Below are 25,936 nucleotides of genomic sequence, written 5' to 3'. Positions count from 1 at the left end.
CTTAACATATCTAACCCCAGACCAACAGGTGTTGAAGACAAATGTTTGGAAGAGAATTTGGCCGAGAGCACTATGGTCCTGTTTAGCATCTGCAGTACAACCTTTCTCTGCTAGCCCTGCATGTTCTATTATTTGTGCGGAAGATATTTTTGAGCATTAAAAGCCCAGACCCACAGCAGAGCAGGGCAAAGGGCCAGATGTACTGCCATGGGTACGGCCACGCTGCCTTCAGCGAGCCCAACTGATATTAGCACTGGTGCTTCTCTGTCACGCTCTGCTGCATGGCAAAGATATGCTCTGAATGGTATCTCAGAAATCAGCAGGCAGCCAGCGAGTGGTGGCAAACTAAAGCTGTAACTGATGGGAAAGAAAAAAAAGCCTGCACATGAATAACTAGAGGTTGCATGCAATAGGTGCAATTCTAATTATCTGCTCTTCAAGAGAAGCCTGAAGAGCAATGTGAAAGCGAGAGGAACATTTTCTTCCTTTTGTTCAAGTTCACCACTGCAAGTTTCTTATGCTTTTTCGGTCACATCAAAACTTCATTACAATTACATCTTTGACTGTTCTTTAACAATGGATAAAGAGGTTGCTCTTACCTGTAACCGCTTGGTAGCTTGGCCCAGAGATCTTTCTACAGCTTTGATGCCATTTTCCAACCTCAGACTCTGCTGGCCCTGAATATCGATTTCACCCTTCACCTTCTCAATCTTTTCTTTGACCTCTTCCTCGTTGACTTGGGATTCCTGCACCTCCCGCTGCAACTTCTCTGCCTCGAGGCCGCTCTCCATGTTGTGGATCTGGGACATGTAGTCCTTCAGCTTGCCCTCGCACTCCAGGATGCGCTGCCTCATCTCCTGCAGCTGCTCCTTCAGCTGCTTCTCGTTCTCCTGCTCAATCTGCAGCTCGTTCTCCCAGAACTCCTCCTCTTCGATCTCCACTTCATTTCTCTTGATCTTCTGCTCCAGCTTGAGGATCTCCTCCTCCAGGCTGGCATTGTACTTCTGCTCCCAGTACCGGATCTCGGCCTCGTTGGACTCCAGCTGCTTCTCAATGCACTGCAGCTTCTCCGTCTGGAGGTGAATCAGTTTCTTCAGCTCGTCCGCCGTCGTTTTGCAGTTGTTGAGCACCTTCTGCTTGAACTCGGACTCCTTACTTTTCCCAAAGATATCCATCAGCCCTTTCGCCCCGCCGGTGAAGGTCAGGGACTTCCTCTTGGGCTCCCTCCTCTTCATGGCCTTGTCGTTCTGGGGCCGCAGCTTGGCCAGGGGCGGCAGGCTCTGCCGATACAACGTCCTCTCGGGGATACGAGCCACGCTGTCCGAGGTGGGCCGCTCGCTGAGGGAGGGCCCGGTGCGGCGCAGGATGAGCTGCACGTCGCTGGCGTACTGCCCCCACTTGTTGAGCGACACGATGGGGTTCTCGTGCGGCGCCAGGTGCCGCTCGGTGTCCCGCCACTTCTCGATCAACGTGTAGCGCCCGGTGCGCCCTGCGGGACAAAGCACAGCCGTCACCGAGCGCCAGGGGGCGCCGCCGGATAAGGCCGAGCCCGGCCCCGCCGCGGGAAGCCCAAGCCGGCGGCACGGCGCTCGGTGCGGGAAAGGGGCCCTGCGTCAGAGGGAATTCACCCGCAGCCACCGCACCAGTCGCGCCAAGATGCAAACAAAGTCAACTGATATGAAAGCGTGCGTTATCCCAATAGATTTCTCAGCAGTTCCATTAACCTTAAAAACATCGCTATCGATTTTAATGCTATACATACGTCCGCTTCCATGACAGATCGCTATTTAAGGGGTAATTTACACCAGCAAATAGGACCTTAACGTGACAGTCATTTGTGCAGCTGTGAGGTGGGGGAGACGGGCTGCTTTGGCCGCTGGGTGTGCAGGAGGCCAGTGAGGGCTCCAAGAGTGCACAAGTCAGCAAAACACAGCAAGCAGCGTAGGAACTGCATCCAACCCTACAACACCTTGTAAATACACGATCCCAGGTGAGTACTGGGAAAAACTGACTTCTCAGCATAGTAAAGCACCTGAGAAATGCTCAGGAATACGCTGACAAGTTGACTGCAATAGAGTACTTCAAAAACAAGTTCACTGTGCCAGGATACAAACTCAGAGGTTTTTGCGGACCCACAGCACTGTTCATTGATCCATGATGATCTATAGTCTGCAGTAGGCATCAGTGTCGTTAGAAGAAGGATAAACCAGTGCTGCTCGCCTCAGCATGCTAACAATAAAATCCAGGAGAAGAAAAACAAAGTAAAAGCGTGCTATGGAACCCAGGACAAAGGCTGTATTTTACCACTCTATTTTGTTAAGCTTAAAAGCTTCCAGCTTTCATCTTGTAATGATGGTAATGCTACCAACGCTGCTGTGTCAGAAGCAGCCAGGTTCAAAGAAGTCTTAAAATTGTAAACAGGAGTACCACTCATTGAGTGATCAGCATGCAAGCCCTATTCACTGTGCTATTAAATGCATTACTTAAAAGAAACAGAACAGGAGGGAAAAAAGAAAAGGGGGAAGGGAATAAAGCTAACAATCTCAACCTAAAATGAAATAAGGAATTAAGGAAAACGCTTGCCAAGAACTTTCCAAGTTAGATTAAGGTTCCAAATCAACATGCGGTCCTAAATAATGAACTTGGTGCTCAAGAGCCACATAAAGGAAAGTATTTTGTAGAATTAATACTTACACAGTTCAGCAGTCACACCTGGAGTGCAGCACCAGTCTAAAACAAAACTGTCCTCGGCTAAGACCATTACCTAAGATTACTGCATCCAGGATATTTATGACACAGCTCAACAATACCTGCACACCCACAACTGTGTTGTTAGCTTGTATTAGATGGGATTCATTCACAAATTAAAGGGTGAGCGAGCTGATTCAAAACTAATGACAGAACTTTCAAGAACAGAGACATCACACAGCACCTGACTGCTGTTTGTGATGTGCTACCATTAACAAGGAGAGAGCAGGCTGTTCCGATGGCTGGCAAACAACGGCTCAATGCCCATGAGCTGCTGCTTCTCATTTGCTGTCCAAAAGCCTTCTGAACTAACTTGCATTAATCCAGCACCTTGCAGAACTCGGTACTTCACTCACACAGATGTTATTCAAAGAATGAATTTGTTTTATATGAGAAATCTGTGAAATCCATTCAACCATATGGTGTTTTTCCAAGCTGTATATTTAATGCATTTTATTTCACGCAGTTCATGAAATGTCTTCAGGTACAGTTAGATAGGCAGTGAAACAGTCAATTCAAGGAGCAGCCAAAGCAGTATGTGCCTTGTTATTGGAAAACAATCCAGTCAGCTCAGTGCTGTATTCTGTGCTTTCCTCCATTTGTTAGCCCTTTCAATTGGCCAGCTCCTTCACATGAATGTCCTGAGCTGTTCTGCTGAGCCTGACAAGAACTATATAGCATAACATTTCAAAAAATCATCAAGAATTCATATCCGCTATGCCAAACTGTGGCTTGCAAGCTTTAACTTTCATATGTCTATACATACATTCAGCACCCTGCATCTGCACACAGGGTTAGTATCACAGTCAGCAGGTTAGGTTTACATCTAAAGCGACTCAATCACACACTCTTACCACACGTTAATATGGAAATGTCTTCAAAACAACCTTTTATTTCAAAAGGGAGAAAGAGATCAAAAGAGGAAGCGTGGACTTCAGAACTCTGACAGCCTGCAGTGACCCTATGCACAATGGTTTGAATGCAGCTCTTCCCAACGCTACTGGGCGTCACTTGCCCAGTGAGCCATCCAAGAAACCTCAGCAGCCAGGATCCTGGGTCAGCTGCTGCTCCTTTGCAGTCAAACACTGAGGATCTGATTGCTTATCATGTGCCCAACAGAAGTAGTCTTACTTTGGGATTGAGCTAATTTGGTAATTTAAACATAGATTCTATTAAAATGAACTGTGATTAAAGTACTGAAATACAGGAAAAATGTAACTGAGCAATTTTTTTTTCTTTAGACTCTCAAGGGGTAGACATTTTAATTACACTCCATATAGTAAGACACATAACTATTATTCACTTAAGGCATCTCTAGACATAAGGCATCTCTAGACATTGGTATTTTGCAGCTCAAAGAGCACACGAGTGATCTTTCTGCTGCCAAACATAAAAGTGAAATTAAAAGGGAAGTAGCAGTACCAACATTTCTCATGCACCACTTCTGGCAGGACTCTAACTTGAGTGGCCATCAAAACTGCTTTTCAGGATGGAAATGATTCATCCCCTTTCTTTGTCCCATAGTGCATGATGCTCTGCACACAAAGCATTTCAGGGACAGGCACTATACTGTTTAATACAATCACAGAACCGTTGGGGTTGGGAAATACCACTAAGATCACAAAGTCCAACCATCAATCCATAACCACTACGCTCACTAAGCCATGTCCCTCAGTGCACATCTACACATTTCTTGAACACCTTCAGAGATGGTGACTTCACCACATCCATGGGCAGTGTGCTCTAATGCCTCAATGCTCTTTCTGAGAAAAAATTGTTCCTAATGTCCAACCTAGAGTCTGCTGGCAAAACTTAACGCCATTATCTCTCATCCTATTACTGTTACCAAGGAGAAGAGAATGACCTCAACCTTGTCACAACCTCCTTTCAGGGAGCTGTAAAGATCTCTGCTGAGCCTCCTCCTCTCCACACACTTCACCAGTTCCCAGTTCCCTCCAGATCCCTCACCAGCTTTGTTGCCCTTCTCTGGACACACTCCAGGGCCTCAATGTCTTTATTGAAGCGAGGGGACAAAAATTGAACACAATCACCTCCCTGCTCTTGCTGGCTGCACCAGTTCTGATACTGGCCAGGATGCCAGTGGTCTTCTTGGCCACTTGGGCACACTGCTGGCTCACATCCCACTGGTGTTTGCATGCAGGTAGCACTGAACACCATGCACAAAGAGAGCTGTGAGACAGTTTTTCAGCTGGGCCATAGGAGTATACCCCAAGCACAAAATTATTTTCATTTTTTATTTGGGATTTCATGGTCAAGACTTAGAGCACAAAGCCAGATGAGTCTCTTTGTTGGTGACAAGAAAGGTGGTAAGCTGAGCAGCTATACAGATGGGGGAAGCCGTCCTTTCTAGGGCATGGGCTGGAAAGGCTCTGCTCTCAAAGGCCCTGCAGCTGCTCCCAGCCAGGCATCACAATGCCAGGAGAAGCTCTGCCAGACACACTCCTGGCTGCCAGCTTCCTGGGGCTCCCATCCACAGGCAGCCCCTGCCCCAGGCAGAATGCTGCCTTCCTAAACAAGGTAAGGTAAAGAAAGAATAACTGTTCATAGGTAGAATCTTGAGGTGCTCTTAACATGTGAAATACTTAGGAGGAAATGCTCTGCCTTACCAAAGGGGCAAAAGCTCCTGAATTTTTAGCAGCATTGATGGAAAAGTAATTGCTGTCAATTTTAGTAAACCCAATATGATTTCAGCTCAGTATCTCTGAAATATGAAACTGACACTTCATTTATTACGTGACACTTAACATCCATAGCAATTTTTTTAAAAATTATTCTCGCTACCTCAGAACTCATAAATACCCAAGTATGATTAAAACAGAGCTTACAGAGTTTGTGTTACTCACATTTCTTAACTCATACCATATTTTGCATTGGTAGGTATCCATACCTTAGAAGCCAATGAAAATCAAAGCAGTAGTCCAGTGCCAGAAAAAACATAGCCACAGGAAGAGATAGGCTCAAATCTAATGACTGCAAGGGCAGTCTGGTTCACTCAGGCCAGCTGTGCTGGCAATGTGTTTACATGTCCTTATCAGGCCTGAAGCCATGTTTTTTTTTTTATGTTTTTTTTTTTACTATAACCTTCTTCTTCAAAGAGATACACCAGCTTTGATTGCAATCTGAGAAAACAAAGCACTTGCAACGCATCCTTTCAGTTGTCTTTCATCCAAGCAATCTGCAGAAATACCCCCACATTAGACTCATTGCCTAAATAGGTAAAGCAATGGGCCAAGCTGGGGAGGCAGCCCGGCAGCAAGACACAGCAAGTCACATAAAGTAGTCCAGGTCTCAGCCAGCCACAGACCCCATCAGCAGAGGTGGACAACATCCTACTGAGCCACCCTGCCTTTGGGCATTGCTATTTTAACTAGAAAACCCCAAGGTTCCTATGAGTGAACCATGAGATCCCTGCTGAGCGCAGCTATTTTGTGTTTCCTATTACTCTCCTATTGAAACAGTGGAGAATTAAATGTTGGGCTCAAAAATAACCCAGGTTTATTCTCATGATTAGTCTGATGTTTGAAAACTTTAATTTGTACGCAATAAATATTGTACCCTTTTTCAAATCCTCCTCAGACTCACTGCTGCAATTCAGTTCAACCTCAGATTCTTTTCCCTCCAAGTGTCTGACAGCCAGCGCTGGCACCTGCCATAGCAGAAATTATGTGGAAGAAGGGATGAATGTGAAAACAGACAGCACTGCAGCGACTTTTCCAGACACAACTCTGGCTGAGCGCTGCAATGCCGTAACACACACTTCAAACAGCATGAACTAATCTTCACTCTATTTTCAAGAACTCACGCCATTTATCTTAGAGGGAAAATACCCAACTGCACCAAAACCCCAAAAGTTGACAGCTGCATTTGTTTAGTTTTGAGGAGAGACAGCTGTACTTCTTGCTCAGTGAAGCACTGCTCTTATTCTCCTGATACCGTGTGATAGTCTGAAAACCAAAACCCACAGAGCTCCTTAAAGCAACTCTACTATTTTTAAAAATCATTTTCCACAGAAAATTATGAGGACAGAAAACAAAACTGCACTTTAGTTAGAAATTCAAGCTTCACTCTTCCATTCTTTCTAGGGACTAAACATCATTTGGGCTACAGAAAACATACTCCAGTCTCCCAAGGAGAAGGAAAGCGTAAGAAACACAGTAAAAAAGCATCATGGACTGGGACTGGAAGACCACTACTCCTGAAGAAAAAGAGCAAGTGTATTTGTGACTGCACTATTCATCATCTAGCTCCTCTGGGAGATTTTTTATTACTAAGATCTGAATGGAAGGCAACTAGCAAAAGCTGCTGCTGTTAAACTATGTTTACATCACCAGCCAACACAACTAGCTCACAACTTCACAGAATGCACAGGAAAAACAGGCAGAGTTTGCTATCAAATGCACATTTTTACAGTAGTCAGTGATGGATACGACAAGAAAATACTTAGCTCATTTCTCCTGGCAAAATTACTTTTTCAACAAAACTCGTGGCTCTCCATTTTGTGCATTGTGGTATATATATTCTATATTTTGGAGGGGGCTTTGTTTCTCATGGGGAAATGACATTTTCTTTTGTTTTATAAGGTCAAATTTTCATCTCACTTCATAATTTGAAAGCGATTTAACTTAAAGGGTAATATCAAGTGCTCTTTGAGATAGCAGTGGGAGGTGATTTCATTCTCTGGAAACTCGAAACTTTATAGTCCCATGTTTTAATTGAACAAGATTCCGGAGCTCCTCCCTTCAGCCGAGGCATTTTTACTACCTACGTTTGAGACACACGATCCACTGCAGTATCCAAAGTTATATCTGATTGCTGTTACTCTTTCCCTCATTAAAATATATACAAAATATGTACACATGCTTTTTTTTTTTAAATCAGTTTTGCTGAGATTAAAAAAAAGAGACAACTCTCTCTGATATTTTTTTTTAATTAAGATGAGATTTAACCTTTAGCTTCAAGCAAAATGGAAATTGAAAAACTAATTTGTACAGAAATTTGGAGTAGAATCATTTGCTGTTCTTCAGTGATAAAGAAAAGGGCAAACAGGGAAGGAGATCATAATGCAAGAAGCAGCAACACGATTTATATGCATCAACCTCAAAGAAGAGACATACAGCACTTCCACTGAGAAAGTAATAGTGACAATACCAGTTTGTAAAGAATAGGTCAAGGAACATTAGATAGGCAAGGTAAGTGACAGAACTCCTATTTGCTGCCAAAGGATTAGGCTACGCTTTGGCTATGGGACAGAATCTCGTACAAGGGGGCACAGCTCAGCATGACTTGCTATATTCGTTCAGCTAGAACATCCTGTCTTTGTCACCCTCCACACCCCCTCCACAAAAAAAGAAAAGCAAACAAAACATCAACAAAACAAACAAAACCACCACCAACAAAAAAACAAAACAGGAAAAAAAAAAAGCAATCAAACAAACAAAAACTCTCTTACTATGAGGGCTGTCATAGGTTGCCCAGAGAGGTTGTGGAGTCACTATTTGCCATCCTTGGCCATACTCAAAACCCAGCTGTACAGGATCCTGGGCAACCTGCTCTGGATGACCCTGCTTTGGGCAGTGGGACCAGATGATCTCCAGAGGTGTCTTTCAAACAGTAATCATTCTATGATATATATTTTTTCCATTTCCCACTTTTTAAAATTTACCGTAAAGCTTTGTTTTTCTTATTTCTGGAATGGAGGCAGATTTAGCTTGTCCATGAGAAGCAGGTGTTTTCAAAGAGCACTGACAAGTACCATTGTTTTGTTCTTTATTCAGTGGATATGGCTGTAAAATAAGCTAATTTGCAGATATTCCCAATCTGCACTTCAACACAAATAATATATCTATTACAGTTCACATTCCAGGCTCAAGGGAGAAGGCCGTACTGCTGGAGGGGTGGGTGCTTGTATTTTTTAATCAAGAACTTAGGAAAATATTGTGAGAAAGCAAAAGGAGCATCTGAAAAACTTTGCAGACAGACCAACAGACAAAATAATACTGAGTCCTACTAAACTATGCGACTGACGAAGGAGCCAGACTGCAAAGTGGAAAATAAAATCAGAGCCAACCAAGGAGGAAGCCAACTGAGGCTGGCTACTTTCCACCATCAGATGTCAGGTGGGAGCTAACAGGATACATTTTAATAGCTTCCCATCCAAATCTGAGTGACAATTATTCCTGGTAAACTGGTACACAAAGCCAAGTCAAAGGAGCAGACATATGGTTGCTTTTCTGATGAATGACCTGACAGGAGGGTTGGGAAAACCCTACCTGCCAAACTCACAGAGATGTAGCTTATATCGGTGTTTAGCGTCCAAGCAGCCCTACTGAGAAGCTGGAGCACAGTCACTCTAGGTGTTTTCTAGAGAGGATATTTGCCTCATAAAAGAGTTTCCAAGTTGTATGACCTTGGATTATCTTAATTTGGCACTGGTTGAAACTGAATTTTATCTCCACACAGAAACAGAGTTGCATGCCCCAAGTGACATGTTACAGAAAAGAAAGTCTGCTGAATTGACAAAAACTGCAGAACTTTCCAAGACTAATGGAGCCTTTTCAGAATTCAGGCCAATAACTTAAGATGGAGAAGAAAAACAAAGAAATGACATTGGGAAGCATGAGAGAACCGTCTAGAATTGGAAGCCTGACATTTTTCATTTTGAGGGAGGAGGAAAAGGAAATGGGATGGAAGAGGTACCGAAAACAAGAAAAGACAGAAAACAGAAAAGTCTGCCACAAGTACTGTTTTCTTTTATAAAAATAAATAATGCTTTTTAATCATCAGTACAAAATAATCACAGTAGCGTAACTGTCATAAAAAAAAGGCAGAAAATAAGACATGGAAAGAAGCAATTCATAAACCTATTGGCATTAAATGAAAGTCTGCAACTAATACAAACTGTTAAAACACTCTTAAAGCTTACACTGGATATATGATTTTGGAGACATAGCACCTTTTGGCACATTTTTAAGTAAAAACTTTTAAAGACATTTGCTACATTCAGAGTATATGCTAGCACTGCGTTCAATCCCCACAAGATAAAAAATACACAAGCGTGAGCCTTATATCAGATAAAAATATATGAAATGATCAGAACTGCACAGGAAACACGGAAGGGATGGGGCTGAGGCTTACTCAACATGCCTTTGGCCGCCAAGAAATATCTGAGAAGACTGAAAACAAAACTAACAAAACTATTCTTTCTCACAGTGGAGCATGAAAGATGATTGTTTCATTGTTGTTTTTGTATAAACTATTCAGTAAATAGCTAACACTGAACAAACTTCACCTTACCCTTTCATTAAGAGGGAGTCACACGGAGTGTGGGACAAAGAGAATGGACCTATTGAAGGACCTATTTTACTCATCTATGCTATGCCCAATATGGCTATAAATCCCTTACAAAGTGTGTAACTTCAATTAACATCACTAGCTTGTGAAAGCCAACTAATTGTTCTCCACTGCTTTTTATATCCTTGGTATTCAAAACACTGACAGTTCAGCACTTTCCTTAGCCCAGGCTATATTTACAATGACAAACAGCAGTATGTAATAATTCACAGAACAAATTTGTGCCGTAAGGAAGTGCACAGTTTTCAAGGTGTTCCTTTTCTTTTTTCTAACCTCTCCAATGGGTTACATATTAAAAATAAAATGATGCAAGTTTACACTGCCTTCTAAGACACTAGGAGGTTATCCCACTGCACAATTTCATGCTCTTCTGGGACTCAGTGCACCCCCACCAGCTCTCAGTTCAGCTTCATAAAAAAGCTTCACTCAAGCCCGAGGCATCCAGCTGACAGAGGTACTTACCAATAGCCTGGGCAAGGGCTATTACAACTTCCTGACATGTTGTGACTTCGGTGACTCCACAGACAATTCTCTGCACTCCATCCACCCATACTTTGAGCTCCATGGTTCACCAGATCATCCAAGAGCCATGAATGCAACTCAGTCAAGTCATGCTTGCAGCTACAGCACTGATAATGCAGCGGTCTTTTCTCAGGAGCTAGAAGAGAAAAAAACTGATGCTTATAAGGAGGCAATACTAGTTTATTAAGTGAATAAATTCAGGTTAGCATCTATTGGGTAGGAGAGGAACATAGTCTCTAATCTCATCTCTTTAACCTAGTAACAGAGAACCAGCTTCTCATGCTTTGGCAATCTCTACCCATGAAGTTCTTTTAGGCTTATCAGAAGTTTAATTACAGTTTGTTTCCTAATATTTTAAATTATCACAAAAAGAGCACCAAGGGAAAGAGTATCAAATGAACAACTCCACAGTAAACCCATCGTAGTTTTCAGTGAGCAGTGCCCCATCCTTTCTATATTGCCTGGATGCCTCACAGGATCAGTTAGAGATGTTTTCAGTGTCAGGGTGCAATTCCTAGCAGGTGGTGGCAAAGCAAAACATGGGGGAAACATTTTTAATTACATCTGTCCTTGAGAGTCCACCCTTGGTCTCCATACAAAAGTAGCTGAAGGTTCCTGGCACCAGCATGCAGCACCTATACAAGAAAATCCAGGAAGGAAAGCATGCAGAAAAGGATTGCTTCTTTCTCCAGAGCAAGGAAGTACAGTAGGAAAAATGTTGCCAAAGTGCTTCCACCCCTGCCAACCTTGTGCTGTTAGATAGACCTGTGGCTCAAATGTTATCCTAGGTTTTCTTTCTGCTTTTCCTCTGCATTAGCAAATCCTCTGGATCATGGCTCAGAAGTCAGTTTCCAGCTAGAACCACTGAGTTGCAAAACTTTCAAGTACAATGGTCTGCTAAAAAAACCAAAACCCTCCCAAATGAAAAAAATTAACCAGTGACTTTTTTTTTTTTTTTTTTTTTTAAAGAAAACTAAAGATATAGCTGGGTTATTTAAGTAGGTTGAGTAAAAATAAGCAACAATACAGCAAAGGATGCTCGTGCAATCAGGTTATCCCATATGGATAAAATGAAATGACTAAAGATAATATTTTTGGAGAGTTAGGTACCAGAGAAATGGACTACATAGAAACAGAACACAAGAAATTGGAAAATTGTTTGCAGGCCATTAATAAAAATGAGCATGCTAGGGTTACACAATGAAAATGGAATCTGACGATGCTGAGGGATTTAACAGGGTCACACCTGGAGGCAAACATTTAACCCAGGTCATTTTACAGTCTAATCAGAACTGTTTTCTCCTGATGAAGTTGACATCTCTTTCTGCATGAAAAAGACACACTGGTACAGCCCCCCAAGCTACAAAAGAAAGCTTATTTCCCTTCTACAGCCACCTCCTGCACTCAGCTGCCAGCCATATCATGCATTGTCCAGAAGCCCTCCTGATGGTCCTGTGACAAGCTGTGACATTCAGCAGCCACACACCTCAAAGCATGACAAGTTTTAGTGCAGAAGCACTAAACTGTGCTGCAAAGTAGGTCCTGCAGCACATCAAAATTCCTGTCCAGAATCACTCATTCAGAAAACAAAAGAAATGTAATTCCAAGTGTTCAGGCCAGATTTCAAATATGCTCGTGTAATTCATCAATGAAAACGTGATAACTTTTAAGAATGGCAGTGTATACAGAAATTCCTTATTTTGAGATCTCAGTAAGCGCCTGAAAAAAAAACCAAACAGGTCAAGAGTTTAAATAAACATTTTCCCATACAGAGTGGCATACTTCAAAGAAAACTACGATCCACACAAGTGCTACCAGAGTCCACAGAAACACAGGAAATCTTCAGGCAGGTAAAGCCAACTAAATGCTCCAATAAACATGTGGGAGAAAGTCTTTTAATCTGCCCGCAATACAGCAGTGACTGAGAAAACACCCAGGAGGCCCCACTAAGGACCTTTGTTGTTTATTCTTGGTTAAGCTCTATTCACAAATAAACAGCCCTCACATTCCAAAGCCCAACTGTAAGGAACTTTATTAATTAACTTCGTATCTTGCTGAGAGTTGACCAGTTCAGATTTACTGGCACCAAACAAGCCATCTCTCCATGTGACAACGCACACGTCAGCAAAGAATCTGACAGCTCTAATTGTTTTTCTGACCATCACCATGCAGAGTATTATCTCAATTTAGCAAGCCAGCAAGTGCATTCCCCCCCAGTCAGCACACAGAGCACAGCCTGGCATTCAGTGCAGATCGGTCTTAGCCATCTGTTTTCCTAACATCCACCTTTAAAAAAAACTGAGGAGAGTCATCATTTAATAATGAAATATTTGCTGACACTTCCCATTTTGAAAACAGCATTCACCAAAGCAGCAAGCGGTCTGAACAAAGCATCACTGAAACAGTCCAAGCTTAGGGGAAACATTCCCATTATTTTCCTTAAAGGGCAAACCGTTTAAATGGACTAAATGACAGTGGTGAAACACCAAAAGCTGCCTGCCGTGTCAGCTTCTGTAGGAAAGATGATGGGTGTGTAGGATTGAAGGGCTGCATGCCCCACTGGCACTAGTGGGAACCTCTCCCAGATCTCTCAGCCACTAAAACTGAAAACATGCAGACTTTAGAAACGTATGATTCGCGTGCTGGAATCACTCTGTCTCCTTCAAGTTTCTGAACAAAGCCCATTGGTCGTACAGCAACAAGCTAGGGTTATTCTGGTTACTAGGACTGTGCAGCAAGTTTATGCAAGTCCAAAAAACTAAAGCTTTGGCTGTACACCTCTCTCTGCTTCCCAATCATAACTCCATAAATCCTTTCTATTAGTGTTTGTTTTCCCTTCGTCCATCTCTTGTTCTTTATTTGCGGACAGTTAACTCGTGTCCATTAATAGCTTCTTTGCTTTTCTGCTGAGGTCTCTTCTGACAGCCCCAAAGAGACTGTTCAACCCGAAGCTGATGTCCAAAACGTACGTCACCTTTCTGCAATAGAGAAAGCAAAATAATCCTCACCTCCAATAGCACACAAACTTCTCATTAAAGCTAAAGGAAAGGGTGGGGAAAAGAAACTCACTTGAGGTTTCACAATCCCCTAAGTTCAAAACGAGTTCATCTTACACATAATACCTTATTTTAGAAGTGACAGGGAATAGGAATGGAAAGCTAATTTACTGAGGAGAGGCACAAAGCCAAAGCCTGTCTCCTGAGCACAGCTTTCACCTCTCCCTCTGTTTTCTAGTCACCAGCTTCCCAGTGACAGGTATTTCTGGTTGGAACCAAGCATCTGAAACTGGACAGCCCCCAGCTGCAGCCCCCAGCCCTCTCCCCCACGCTTTTTGTTCTGTCACCTTGCCCGCAGCCCCTCAACTATGTAGTTTGCTGTGTGTTTAGCTAAGTTCCCTACATTCTTCCCCTGTCCTACTTGGCTCAGATCTTGCTCTTTCAGACATTTGTCCAATTTTTGAAAGAAAACAAACTTCACCATAAATATATATATATATGTATATACATATGTCACACATACATCCTGGCTGTGCCTTCACAGCTGGCTCACAAATAACAGAAAGGCTGCTCCTTCAACTGAAGACAGACAGAACTCTCCAACTGCAATGTGCTTTTCTTCTTAAAAACACATTGTCCAAGCCGATGCCCTTGTCATAAGCATCAAGTCATGAAAAACCCTCAGAACTAGGATAAAAATGTTTATTTCACCCCATTTCTGATTTTTACAAGGTTCACAACTGAAAGTAGTATGCTAATCAAATCAAGGCTAAAATTCTGCTTCAACTGGAATGAACTGCAGAATTTTGACCAAAGCACTCCAGTAACTTTCCGATACCCCCAGCAAACAATCAGCATGCTATTCAATATACTTTCATTCAAAATTATCTATCATCAAAATTGTTCAGAGCTTGCTGCTTTTGCCTTTGCTTCTCATTCTATGCATTATAGCCAAGTTGTGCTTCTTGCCTTTCCTTATGACAATCCCACCTGGGGCTTTGATCAGGTGGACTGCTTGTTAGTTGGATGCTATTCCTAACAACAGTTAGTGCAAGCAAGGGTCAACTGAGAGGAAAAAAAAAAAAATCACTCAAATACAAGTCAGTCAGTTCAGATACCCCCTAAAATGTTTCTAAACATGTAGAAGAGCATGGCCTTACCCTGGTGTGACAGGGAGACAAATGACAGACCTATCCTTCCATACAAATTCTGGTATGGAACAATAAAGTAACATCTTCCAGCTGAATATGACTGCAAATAGAGCTGGATACAGGAAACAAGCTAGCTAGCACTTAATGAAAAGCTTCTTCCCTGGGACTGATGAACAAAAAACTCACTGCTTCCCACCAATAATCGGGAACCCCCCCCCATGACAAGTTCAAACCAAAAAGCCACATGGACACGTTTCATTAGAAAGAAACACACTGTGGTGGTTTTGAAATGAGTGCACAACTTTCTTGAAAAAGAAGATGTTTGTAGAGAAGCAGCATACAATTCTTTCAGTGGGACAGACCTATTCCCTCTTGTGGAGTTCTATTCTTTGGACACGCCAGAAAAGCGCTACAGAAGAAAGAAGCGCTACAGAAGAGAGGTAATAAGCACTGCTTAGAACAAACAAACCAAACCAAACCCACAACCATGAAGATGACAGCACTGAGTACAAGTTGAAGAGTATGTGTAAGCAGCAAGGAATTTGCCTCACATGAGACTGGCAGAAAGATGGTCTAACACATGACTGTGCAGAGCAGACCAACCCCGAGATGCCACGAGTGTTATCCAAGTCACTGCACACAGTGTGACAGATCAGACAGCACTAGGATGCAAGTTCATACGAATTCTGAACCACAAGAGATTGTTTCAAGCAACAATCCACTGGAAGTCTTGCCTCCAGATAACCTAGAACTCCAAAAACTCAGTTTCCCAGACACTTACTACTTGACCAGCATCCAAGAACCCTCAAAAGTCTGGTCCAGGAGCTGTTGATTCCTTTGCAGTTTCTCCTTGTGCACTGCAGCTAACAGTGCAACGAAACAGCATGGAAAAGAAAGTGTTCTGAAGCAGAGGAAGTTACAAGTTGGTATTTTCCTTAATTACAGACCAACCCTCATGTCTCCCTCACAGCACATGCACAAACAAAACAGAACTGGAAGAGCCTCTTCTCTTTGTATTATTGAGAACCAGCCAGAAAGAATTAAGCAGTTCTAATAAAAATAAAGGTGAGGGAATAGAAGTGGACAGTGATAAGAGCAAGTAAAGAACTTGCTCACATATTTTGCCATCTCTTTTAAAGTTTAGATTTGTCAGTGACAAAATTATCAACTGAATTATTTAGTTGAAATGAAATAATTCCTTCAAATGAGAAATTTTAATTCACTTTCCAGTTTCAATCAACTTCGAGAAACATTCATTTTTAGGATGTCTTCTTCCCTTGTACCAGGGAATCCCAGATTGCGTGTTCCACATGTAATCTGTTTCCTTTTCAGCTACACACAAACAACTGTCTCACTGATTCAAAAGCCTCAGCACAGCTCCTCTCATCCTTGTTTCTCCCTCCAGTCAATGAAAGAGAATGGAGCCTGAACCCAACTCTTTACTCCCTGCTGATCTTTAATGACTAAAGGCCACACCACTATAGCAAGATCATTCTCAAATTCATTAAAAGGCTTTCAGTGTTCTTTCTCCAATATCCTCAGCTACCTTCATTAAACTGCCTCAAGACTACAAGTAATGAACTGAAGAAGCCTGAGATATCATTTAGCAATGATTTAACTGCAGCAGGAAGCAAGATCCACCAGTCTGAAAGCTGTGCTACAGGAGATGAGGTAGCCTGAAAGCTTCATGAGCACAGATTGCATCTGTAAATCATGCACCTTCACAGAAAACCAACTTCTAACCCCCTGTCACCAATATATTTTGAGGAGTGGAGCAATAATGCTTTCAAAAACATCGTACCATCTATCTTTACCTATTATTTTGGAGCAACAAGGTGTTCAAAATAATTGCATTTCTGGACATATCCAGAGCACCACAAAATGAAATATACAAACCAGCAGGTGAACTAATTAAACAAATAGGTTATTAAAGGTTTTTTAATTTGGTTACCAGTAAGAACAAAACACTGAATTTTTAACAGCAAGTTTCACACATTCACACTTGAATTAATTCCACAGGAACAACACTGAAAGTAATGCTTTCCTTTCCCTAAGATTAGAGACAAAAAGAATCTATGTTCCACATAGATATGAGGCATAAGAACCCACAGGCCAGATTTTGGTTACAATTTCAAAGCAAAGTCTAGAACCTGAGTTAAAAGCATTGTAGTTAATCCACGGACCAGCAAATCAGAACAGTATCTGATGTGGTGCTTGCTTTTCAGCTCTGGAAATTGATAGGATTTATTTTGATACAACTCAATCACGTTCAAACAGGATTAATCACTAAATCACAACGTTGAATCTGTTTTGGTATTAGACTATCATCTGCAAGTGGTCTTGCAAGAAGCACTTGTTTTCCTCACTTGATATTGCAGCTACCATCAAAATTATAGCATGAAATATCACAGACCTACTGGACGATGAAGGTCTGAACGGACATGTCCTGAGAAGCCTCAGTTCTCACCACAAGTTCTAGGCAGGGTGGCTTTCAGCAGCATCACTGCAGAAGTTAGGACAGCTAGCAGCTGGGATGCATTTCATTTTGTGGTAGAAGATATCCTCTTCTGGGTGTGTTAGTAAAGGAGACCGTAGTGCATATACACTGTGACAAACAGCTCAGAAAAGTCACATGCATTAAGTAAGTATCTTGTGATTCATGGTCTCAGCTTCAACAGGTATGCATTTACCACACTGTTTTCCAAAGCTCTGTGTTGTTCTTCATTAGCATCAATTATACAGCACATTTGACAAAATGGCAACCGCAACGTTATTAATAGCAGCAATATTAAGTGGAAGTCACGTTTATCCAACTCTTCTGTGGTCTAATTACTGTGTGGGAGTGAAAGAAAACAAAATAAGCCATTTCATTGCAGCACAGATATTTAAATGAAAGCTACAACACATACAGAACACTTTAAAGTTGGCTTATACCTCTGGGTGCTCCAGCTTCAAAGAACAGAAAATAGGTCATGCTCTCCAGTTGGTTTCAAGGAAGACACGGTCCCACCCATCCACACTTCCCTCTGTTCCTTTACCATTTGTCTGCAAGCCAGCTGAGGGCTTGCTTGGAGATACTTGTGTGCAACTGCCGATATTTACAACTGAAGGCAATGAGGTAACGTGCTCCATTTTGGCAAGAACTGGCTTAACCCTTGTTTTCGTAAGGCTAAATCTGTTTGTTACATTTCAGACTAGCACACATGCAATGCTTGCTGTGGTTTGTCATTTGACTACAGCTACCCTGAGTCGCAGCTGGCAAAATGAGGCGCTGCTCAGACTCCAAGTGTGAATTGAGGGCAAATTTCATAAATATCAGCATAAAACAAAAACATTACTACACTTCCCACATTTCAAAATTCATCAAAACTTAACGCTGTCCTCAGCCTCATCTTTGGGAAGACTACCTGCTATTTCTCCACTTCAGTGCTTGCACTGAAGAACAAAGGGGAAAAATACACTCTGCAATTGAAGTATCTATTTAAATGTGAATTAGCTTAAGTTTTACAAATCAATTAAAAATATGGCTTAAAAGCCATGGTACAACATGACTACTGTAAAGAAATCTTGCTGTAATTAAATGAAATTCCTAAAAGAAAAATAAGTGAGGCCTTTTCAACTTAATCAATATAAAAGGTTTAAAAAATATGGTAATCTCAAGGCTTTATTGAGAGATATTACATTATCATTAACCGTTACCTAAAAACATTTTTACACCATTCTCCTAGCAGCCCTGAACCCAACCAGCAAGATGGAGACAGAACACATTTCTACTAAGAGTCTTTAAATAGTTAGGGCAATTAAGAGAAAGAGGGGGAGCTTCTTTCTAATATTTATGCTTGGCTATGTTTACTTCCGTGTTTCCCCAAACACAGAAACTTATTCACTTCTTCTGTTCTCTATTTATAGGACTCAGCTTATCGCTTACACATCTCCCCCTCCAGATAATTGTGAGTTTGTTTAATAAATCAAATTACCCAAAATCTGAGGTAATTGTAGCATACAGCTATAGTTTATGGGCTCAAATACTTCAGCTGCATTGACTGAGTTCCCTGAGTTCTGCCTTCGGTGCTGTGTTGCTGCTACAGCCAGTTCCAAGCCATGTTTCCTTTGCTTTGGCCGACTGGTGATGCTGTCACAAAATAGCTAGAGAACTGCAATTTTACCTGAGGACACGAATACACTTACATCTCTCTTCTCTACTCAATTGATAATTTTAGCAAAACTGTTACGAGCTTCATACCTTCCAAACAACCAATTCCCTTTAAGTTTGGCTAAAACCAACTTAAGAGGCCCAAAGCTTACTGGGAAGGGACAGAAAGCATAGAGATGAGTAACAACACAACATAGGCTTCTCTTTGAGAAGCAGTCTAGCAAAAATCATATATGCCTTCCATAGGATGACCCAAGAAATAGCTGTTCAGGAAAAACAAGATTTTATGTGAAAAAATTCACAGCAACTAAGCAAAAGTTACAGCCTGTAATATCAAAGGAAAATGGTTGAAAGATCAAATTCAATATAGCAGGAAAGGGGTATTTTCATGTTCCTTTTCTTACCTTCTTTCTCTTTGACAACAATCTGTAAATCAGCATCACTCTTCACTCGCATTTCACTGTCATATTTTCAAACAGTATCTATATTTTGTGCCTTCTTTCTAAGATACAGCCTTGCTTTTCAGGCCATACAGCTGCAGATTTTCTCCTTGTGTTCTACTGACTGCATACTCCTCCTCACTGCATCCTCAGAAAACTCACTCTGTCCATTCACTTGTTTGTCCAGACGGTTTCTGAAGCCAGCAAACTTGGCAGAAGCAGGGAGTGTGAAGTAGCTCTCCTCTTTCTCTAGTACTGTGATCTACATATTTTCATTCAGGAAACCCTGCCAAACTTAGCTCCGCCCTCCTTGTTTCTCATGCATTTTTCCAAGTGAACTATGAAGCAAAGTATGCTTCATTTGCAAGAGATGTTTTAAGCACTCACATAAAAGAAAACCAAATGACTGGCTAAATCTCATCATCCTCCTTCATGTTTTCCCTCACCCTGCTTCTCCACCATACCTGCCAAAACATAAAGGATCAGCAGGTGTCATGCTGTGACCCTACTATTTTTTCACCCCTACCTAACTCATGCTGTTCTACACATCTCCATGGATCCCTGGTGTGCCTACATACACCTTGGGCAAGCTGTAACCTTTTTGGGAAGCCAAGGCAAACAGTGATCTGCTTTAAGAGCCTTTCAGGAATACAGTTGTACCACTAGAAGGAATTTCACTATCATTTCTCCTGTTATGGTGGATCTTCACCATATGTTCTGAGTTTAATTACAAGACGCCTGGGATGCCAGGCCTTGGGACTAAAGAACATCCAGAATTCAACAAACAGCAGTCCAAATTGAACAAAAGTGCACCTCAGCAGTTCTGCAATGCTGTAACCAAAACCAAAGTTCTTATAAACTTTCTGGGCTCCATAAGCCCAGTTTATAAAGTACAAAGTCCAGTTTGCTTTTTTTTTTTTTCTTTTTTTCTTTTTTTCAACAAACAAGCAAACAGAAGATCCAATTAAGCTATTTTCTGTTTCCACTGCTCTTTCTTACCAAACCTCAATTTGTACCCACTCTTTTCCATAGAAATACAGAGGACAGGCTGTATATTCCGGAGAGCTCTTTGCTGCTGGAGTTACAGAGGGTTAAGGATTTAGAAGTTTCTAGCAGATCTTACTAAAAAGAGTCTGGCAGTTGCTGGCATTTCTAATATTTATTGATCTGTAGCTACGAAAGTGTACAGTACCAGGTGACATTAAGAGGCCAAAATAGCTTATTAAGCACAATCACTCAGCAAGCATTCTAGATGTTGGACAGGACTCAATGTTTCTGCTAACTGATAAGATAATAAGCAAATAAAGACCTAGAAACCTAGAATTATCCAAAATATACAGCATTAATGAGATCAAACACCCAAAACACAGCATTCAAATTAAATATATATATCAGTAAAAAGAGAACGAAATGAGAAGTGTTTTTTTTTTTTTTTTTCCAATTATGCAAGTTAAAAAATCACATTAAATGTCGATGTCCAAATTATCAATGTTGTTTCTGAGCATCTTTATCAAGAAGAAATCCATTCCTCTAAAGATGTACGAATTTAGCGATTTGGGGATTCACCATTCTGTGGTTTAGACATCTTTATCACAGTTGTACAGAAAGCCTTCTTGCTTTTAACACGCAAAATAGAGATGAGCACAACCTAGTTTTGCATGATGTGTATATAATGCACATTGGCTTAAATAGCAGTGCAAGTCCCTGGGACGTATGCATTACTGAAAAGGTGACAATAAAGTCCTATTCAACAGGAACTAATTTACATTCTTAATGTGGCACATGCTTGCGTGCTTTCTGTGTTCAAGAGGCTTTGATCTGCAGGAAGTGCTGAGGCCACAGCCCTGCCCAAGATTGATGTACTCCACTGACATGAAATTTTTATCACATCTGCTAAGTTCTCCATCTTTCTGTTTTCATTTTGCTTAAGGTTTCCACAATGTGTTTTCATTCCAACAGCAAACCAATCTTTTTAAAATTATTTTAGACAAGTAAACATCAAGTTTTCTAAGAACCTCCCTGCATTTTAGTCATCTAAAGAGCCCTATTCCTGCATTTTCTCATCTCGATTATAGGAACAACTTCCAGTCTCACCATACCTCTCACTAAGTGACTGCATTTTAGCCTTTGTCACAATACAGAGAAAAAGGTTCCAGAACCAACCAGAGTCTCCCTTTTCCTGCATCTTCTCCCTTTCTTCTTTTATTGTATAAACAATGCAGCCACTGGCATAGACAGAGGTAAACACAATAGTAGAATAGAGTAATACAATGTCTGAAAATATATCCTGCAACTTCATAGAGAAAATTAATGTGGTCATTATGCTTAACTTCAGTGTAAAGACTACTGTATGCTTTATGGGGAATGTATTAGGAAGGCTACAACAATTATAATTGATAGGACATGGGGGAACGGTTTTAAATAAAGGAGAAGAGATTTAGATTAGATCTCAAGGGGAAATTCTTCACTGCGAGGGTGGTGAGATGCTGAAACAGCTTTTCTAGAAAGGTTGTGGATGCCCCATCCATGGAGGTGTTTAAGGCTCGGTTGTATTGGGCCCTGGGCAGCCTGGTCTAGTGTTTGATTAGCAGATGGCTAGATCTAACCCTGTCTGTGGCATGAGATTGTTGGAACTAGATGATCTTTGAGGTCTCTTCCAACCCAAGTCGTTCTATGGCTCTACAATGGTTATCTGGTGGGGAAAAAAAAAGTATGACAAAGTAACAAAACTCACAAGGGCAGTTCTCAGCACTTCACAGTCCCACTTCTCAACATTACCTATATCCACTCAAACCCAGAAAAACTTGACTGATCAAATCTTTATCAGTTTACAGTAGAATGTTCTTCTGTAAGTACCCATAAAGGCACCCCACAATCAGCCCCTTGAAAAGGCATTGCCTTTCAGAACCAGTTGTGCTCCGCAGAGATGCAGTTGCATGTCTCTGAAGGGCGGGGACAGGGAGTGGAAGGATTGCAAGGCAGATCCCAGACTGTCCCTGAATCCCTAGAAGACACCTTCAATTCTGCAGTCTACAGTCTGCATACTGATATTGGCAATGGAATAACAGATTCCCTGATCCAAAGATCACGGTAAATCACCTTCCGTGCTTTCGTACCATAGCTTAAATTCAATTGCAGTTTGCTCCTCAACAGACTGATCAGCCTAAACTTTGTCCTGGCACAGTTGCTATCACTGCCTGAAATCTCCAGCACTTAAAACATGTGCGTACACAGTGAACACTATCAATATTAGTAATACTGTGATTTTTCTGTAAAATGACATTTTGCTGCACATGGATTACAAGAAGAAAAGTACAATCAACATTTTGAGCTCCTATTTCCCCAGCCAAGCTCTGCTTGGAAAGGAAGCAGTTCCTTTCACCGAAATATCCGCATCCTTTGTAGGTGGTCGAGTCTGTTGCCCCTTATGTCCTCCCAGGGGAAGAAAAAAATCTGTGCATGGAAAGATATGAGTTTCCAGCCCTCGATGTGGGAGTAGTCCATGGAAGAGAAAGCCTTTAATTAAAAACAACTTTGAAGCCAAAGCCCTGCTTGTTCAATTATTCACAGTCCTTGCTTATAAAAGCTCACTGGGATCCTAAACACGGTAAAAGTTGAAACATTTAGGCCAAACTAACAAAACTAGCGGGCTTTCAATGTTAGTAATACGTAGTATTAAAGCAATATTAAAGCAAGAAAATGTATATCCCGAGACTACAATACTTCCAAGCTATTACTGAAATATGCATTTCCACAAGGTTAATGCACATTCAACTATGGCATAAAGCTGAACTGCAATCTCGTCCCTCTTACCAGCAAAAGAAAAAAGCTAGAGAACAGTATCACTTTATCTGAATTCCACAGCTAGGCCTGGGGTCATGCTGTTTCCATGTGCAAACACCATGTGGCATATCCTGTGCTTTGCTGACAAGAAGCAATCTAATACTATGCTTCTGAATCCTAAACAAACAATACTGTAATCTACTGTCAGCTGCACAGTAACTGCTGCACTCTGTCAAAACATACATCTAGGATATACACGCTAAGAAAACCTGCAGGAAAAAAGATCAGATACCAGCCTTCCTGGAGTTCTCCCACTTTCTTCCACATGCCATCATCCCTCAAACATCATGTTATAAGTACAAAAGCACGCAGGGACTCTGAAACAGAACATAAATACATTGCTACATGAACAGTTTCAAAAATATTACTTAGAATAACAGCATCAGAACACATATGTATCTGAGCAGCACAGTTTCAGGCTTGTAACTCAACTGCAGCAGCTGATAGTGCTTCTACTGCCAGAAGTGACAGGAAAGCTTCATAGAGCAGTATTTCAAACAGCAATGAGTGACAAAACAAGAAACAGCTCAGTAGGGCTATATCTTCTGGTAAGACAGACCAGGAGCAAGACTTTCTTACAGGCACACTGGACACTGCTATGTTATTTCTGGCCTCTTGAAACAGATTTCATAGGATGTGATGCACCAGAGCTCCCTTATCAGTGCAGCAGCAGAAGAAGGTAGTTATTCAGGGATAAGCACTGATTATCAGTGCAACACACACAGGGATGGATGTGGCCACGAGCCTCTCCTGCACTTAGGCTCTTCTGTGGGGTGGGAGAGCTAGTCTGAACACTGTCACAGCTCAAAGTCCTTATCAAAGACCCTTCGAGTATCTTACAGACTCTAGATTTGAATACTGGACCAAAGGATGATGAAGAATAGCTCAGTGCAAGTTCTACACTTCCCTTTCCATTGTTCAAATAGCCTCAAGCTCCATCTTTTACTTAAGGTAAGTAACTATGCAAGATGAAGGCAGGGCTCCTTCCTTCTTTTGAGGTGTTATGACGCCAAGGAAACAGTGCATCTGAGTCGGAAGGGGAAACTAAACAGAGTTTAATTCTATAAGCCTGATAATTAAAGGCACTGTCATGGTATGAAATAATCTTCAGTAATTAATACTGTTTACATGGTTTGAATTTTAAAAATCCTTTCAAAAATTCATACACTATCTTGGCATCAAAGACTACGAGTCAGGAAGCTAACAACAGACGTATGCCAAAGCACAGGGAGAAAAGTGTGCACTGGGGTCTCTAGTACAGAATCACTAGGTGAAGTACAGCAGAAGACACTTCTTAAAACACTCTATTAAGACCAACAGTGACTAAAATGGGACCAGATGTATATCCCTGCATGAGCTACTGAGAACAAGAGGAAAAAAAAAAAAAAAAAAAAAGCTTTTACAAAAAAGCTAAAAACAAATAAAAAATTCATCCATTTACCATTCCCAAAAGCACTAACCCAAGGGAAGAAAGGAAACCTAAAGACAGATGCATCAACACATTAAAACTGAAAAACCAATTCACTGGTAATATTTTATACATTCAGCATTTCAGTATACTTCAGGGATGGCAAGTTCTGAAGCAACCAAACTCCAAAGCAAAACAGTGCATCAACTTTGTTTTAGGATACACTTTTGAGAAGCACTGGATCATGCAGACCAGTTCCAGAAGTTTCTCCATCCTAAATTGCTCTGATTTTTACTTGCTGGTCAATATGTAGGGCCAAATTAATACAAACACATCCAATGACAGTTTGAAGCAAAGAAACAAAGCCATGCTATAGTTGAACTGTTGGGTTTTTGTTTTATTTATTTATTTTTTTTTACCTGAAACAACTTTTAAGTCCTGGATCAAGCAGGACCAAATGTTGATATGAATTATCACCAGGAATAGTTATTAAGTTCTGATTTCTGCATCCAAAGAGCAGTCAGGACAGATAAACAATTAGTCCTGTAGGGCCAACAGAAAAGCCTTAAGATTTCTTGCCTCTGCTGACGCTTCTGATGTTGCAGGATGCGAGGAAATGCAGGACAATAGAATAGTGGTGTTCACAGACCAGCTTTTCTTTTCTTTTCCTCTTTTAAATGGCTTGCAGATGTCAAGCTGCTCTTTATAAAACAGGACTTTTGCCTTGAAGCCTAAAGGTAGTTATCTAATCTATGGTTAGTTTTAGCCTTGAAGTTGTCTCTGTCAGACCAAAGTGCCAAGGATGTTGCCTTGGCCCACACACAGTGGTAGAAAGTGCTCACTGTCTCAAAGGGTGGAGCCCACCACAGAACAGCATTATTTCCACACTCCCTGAAAGACAAATGGATTTACCCAAAACCTTCTGAAACAGCACAACACAAAGGAATTTCTGTTAATGCAGAGCTGATGAGATCTACGCAGAACTTCCTTAGCCTGGTTTATGTGCCGTGGCACTACTGCCAGCTCACCTGGTGTGGGAAGAGGCTGCAGCCTCAGCAAGGAAGTTCACCTGAATCTCATGCAGAGATCTTTAAACTGGCCTCAGACCTGAGCACAGACAACAGTAAATCCACTGCATTAGTCAGACTACAGTCTCAATATTTAGCTAGTGTTGGCACTCCAAAGACTACAGACTCCAAATCCCCTGCATGACTCCTGAGAGAACACAAAGATCGGTTAACAGGCTGCAGTAACTGATTATGCACAGGTATTTGCTCGTTGCAGCAAGAGAAAGCTAAACACAA

The 25,936-nt window shown here is 41.4% G+C and overlaps 1 protein-coding gene across 2 annotated transcripts in view; it reads right to left on the bottom strand.

Annotated features, from left to right (window-relative positions):
* Nucleotides 1-25,936, bottom strand: part of RASSF8 (Ras association domain family member 8) — a 77,917-nt gene that overhangs the window by 7,782 nt on the left and 44,199 nt on the right. For both annotated transcript variants that reach the window (XM_042889805.1, XM_042889806.1), the window contains exons 3-4: nt 10,582-10,777; nt 600-1,489 (exon numbers count right to left, since the gene is read on the bottom strand). In XM_042889805.1, coding sequence (XP_042745739.1) covers nt 600-1,489; nt 10,582-10,684 — 993 coding nt within the window. In that variant the 5' untranslated portion in view covers nt 10,685-10,777. The remainder of the gene's footprint in view (nt 1-599; nt 1,490-10,581; nt 10,778-25,936) is intronic.

Source organism: Lagopus leucura, unplaced genomic scaffold (assembly GCF_019238085.1).
Source record: "Lagopus leucura isolate 7727_CA_CO unplaced genomic scaffold, USGS_WTPT01 Super-Scaffold_100159, whole genome shotgun sequence".
Taxonomy (NCBI): Eukaryota; Metazoa; Chordata; class Aves; order Galliformes; family Phasianidae; genus Lagopus; species Lagopus leucura.
This window is presented reverse-complemented; position numbering and strand designations above follow the sequence as displayed.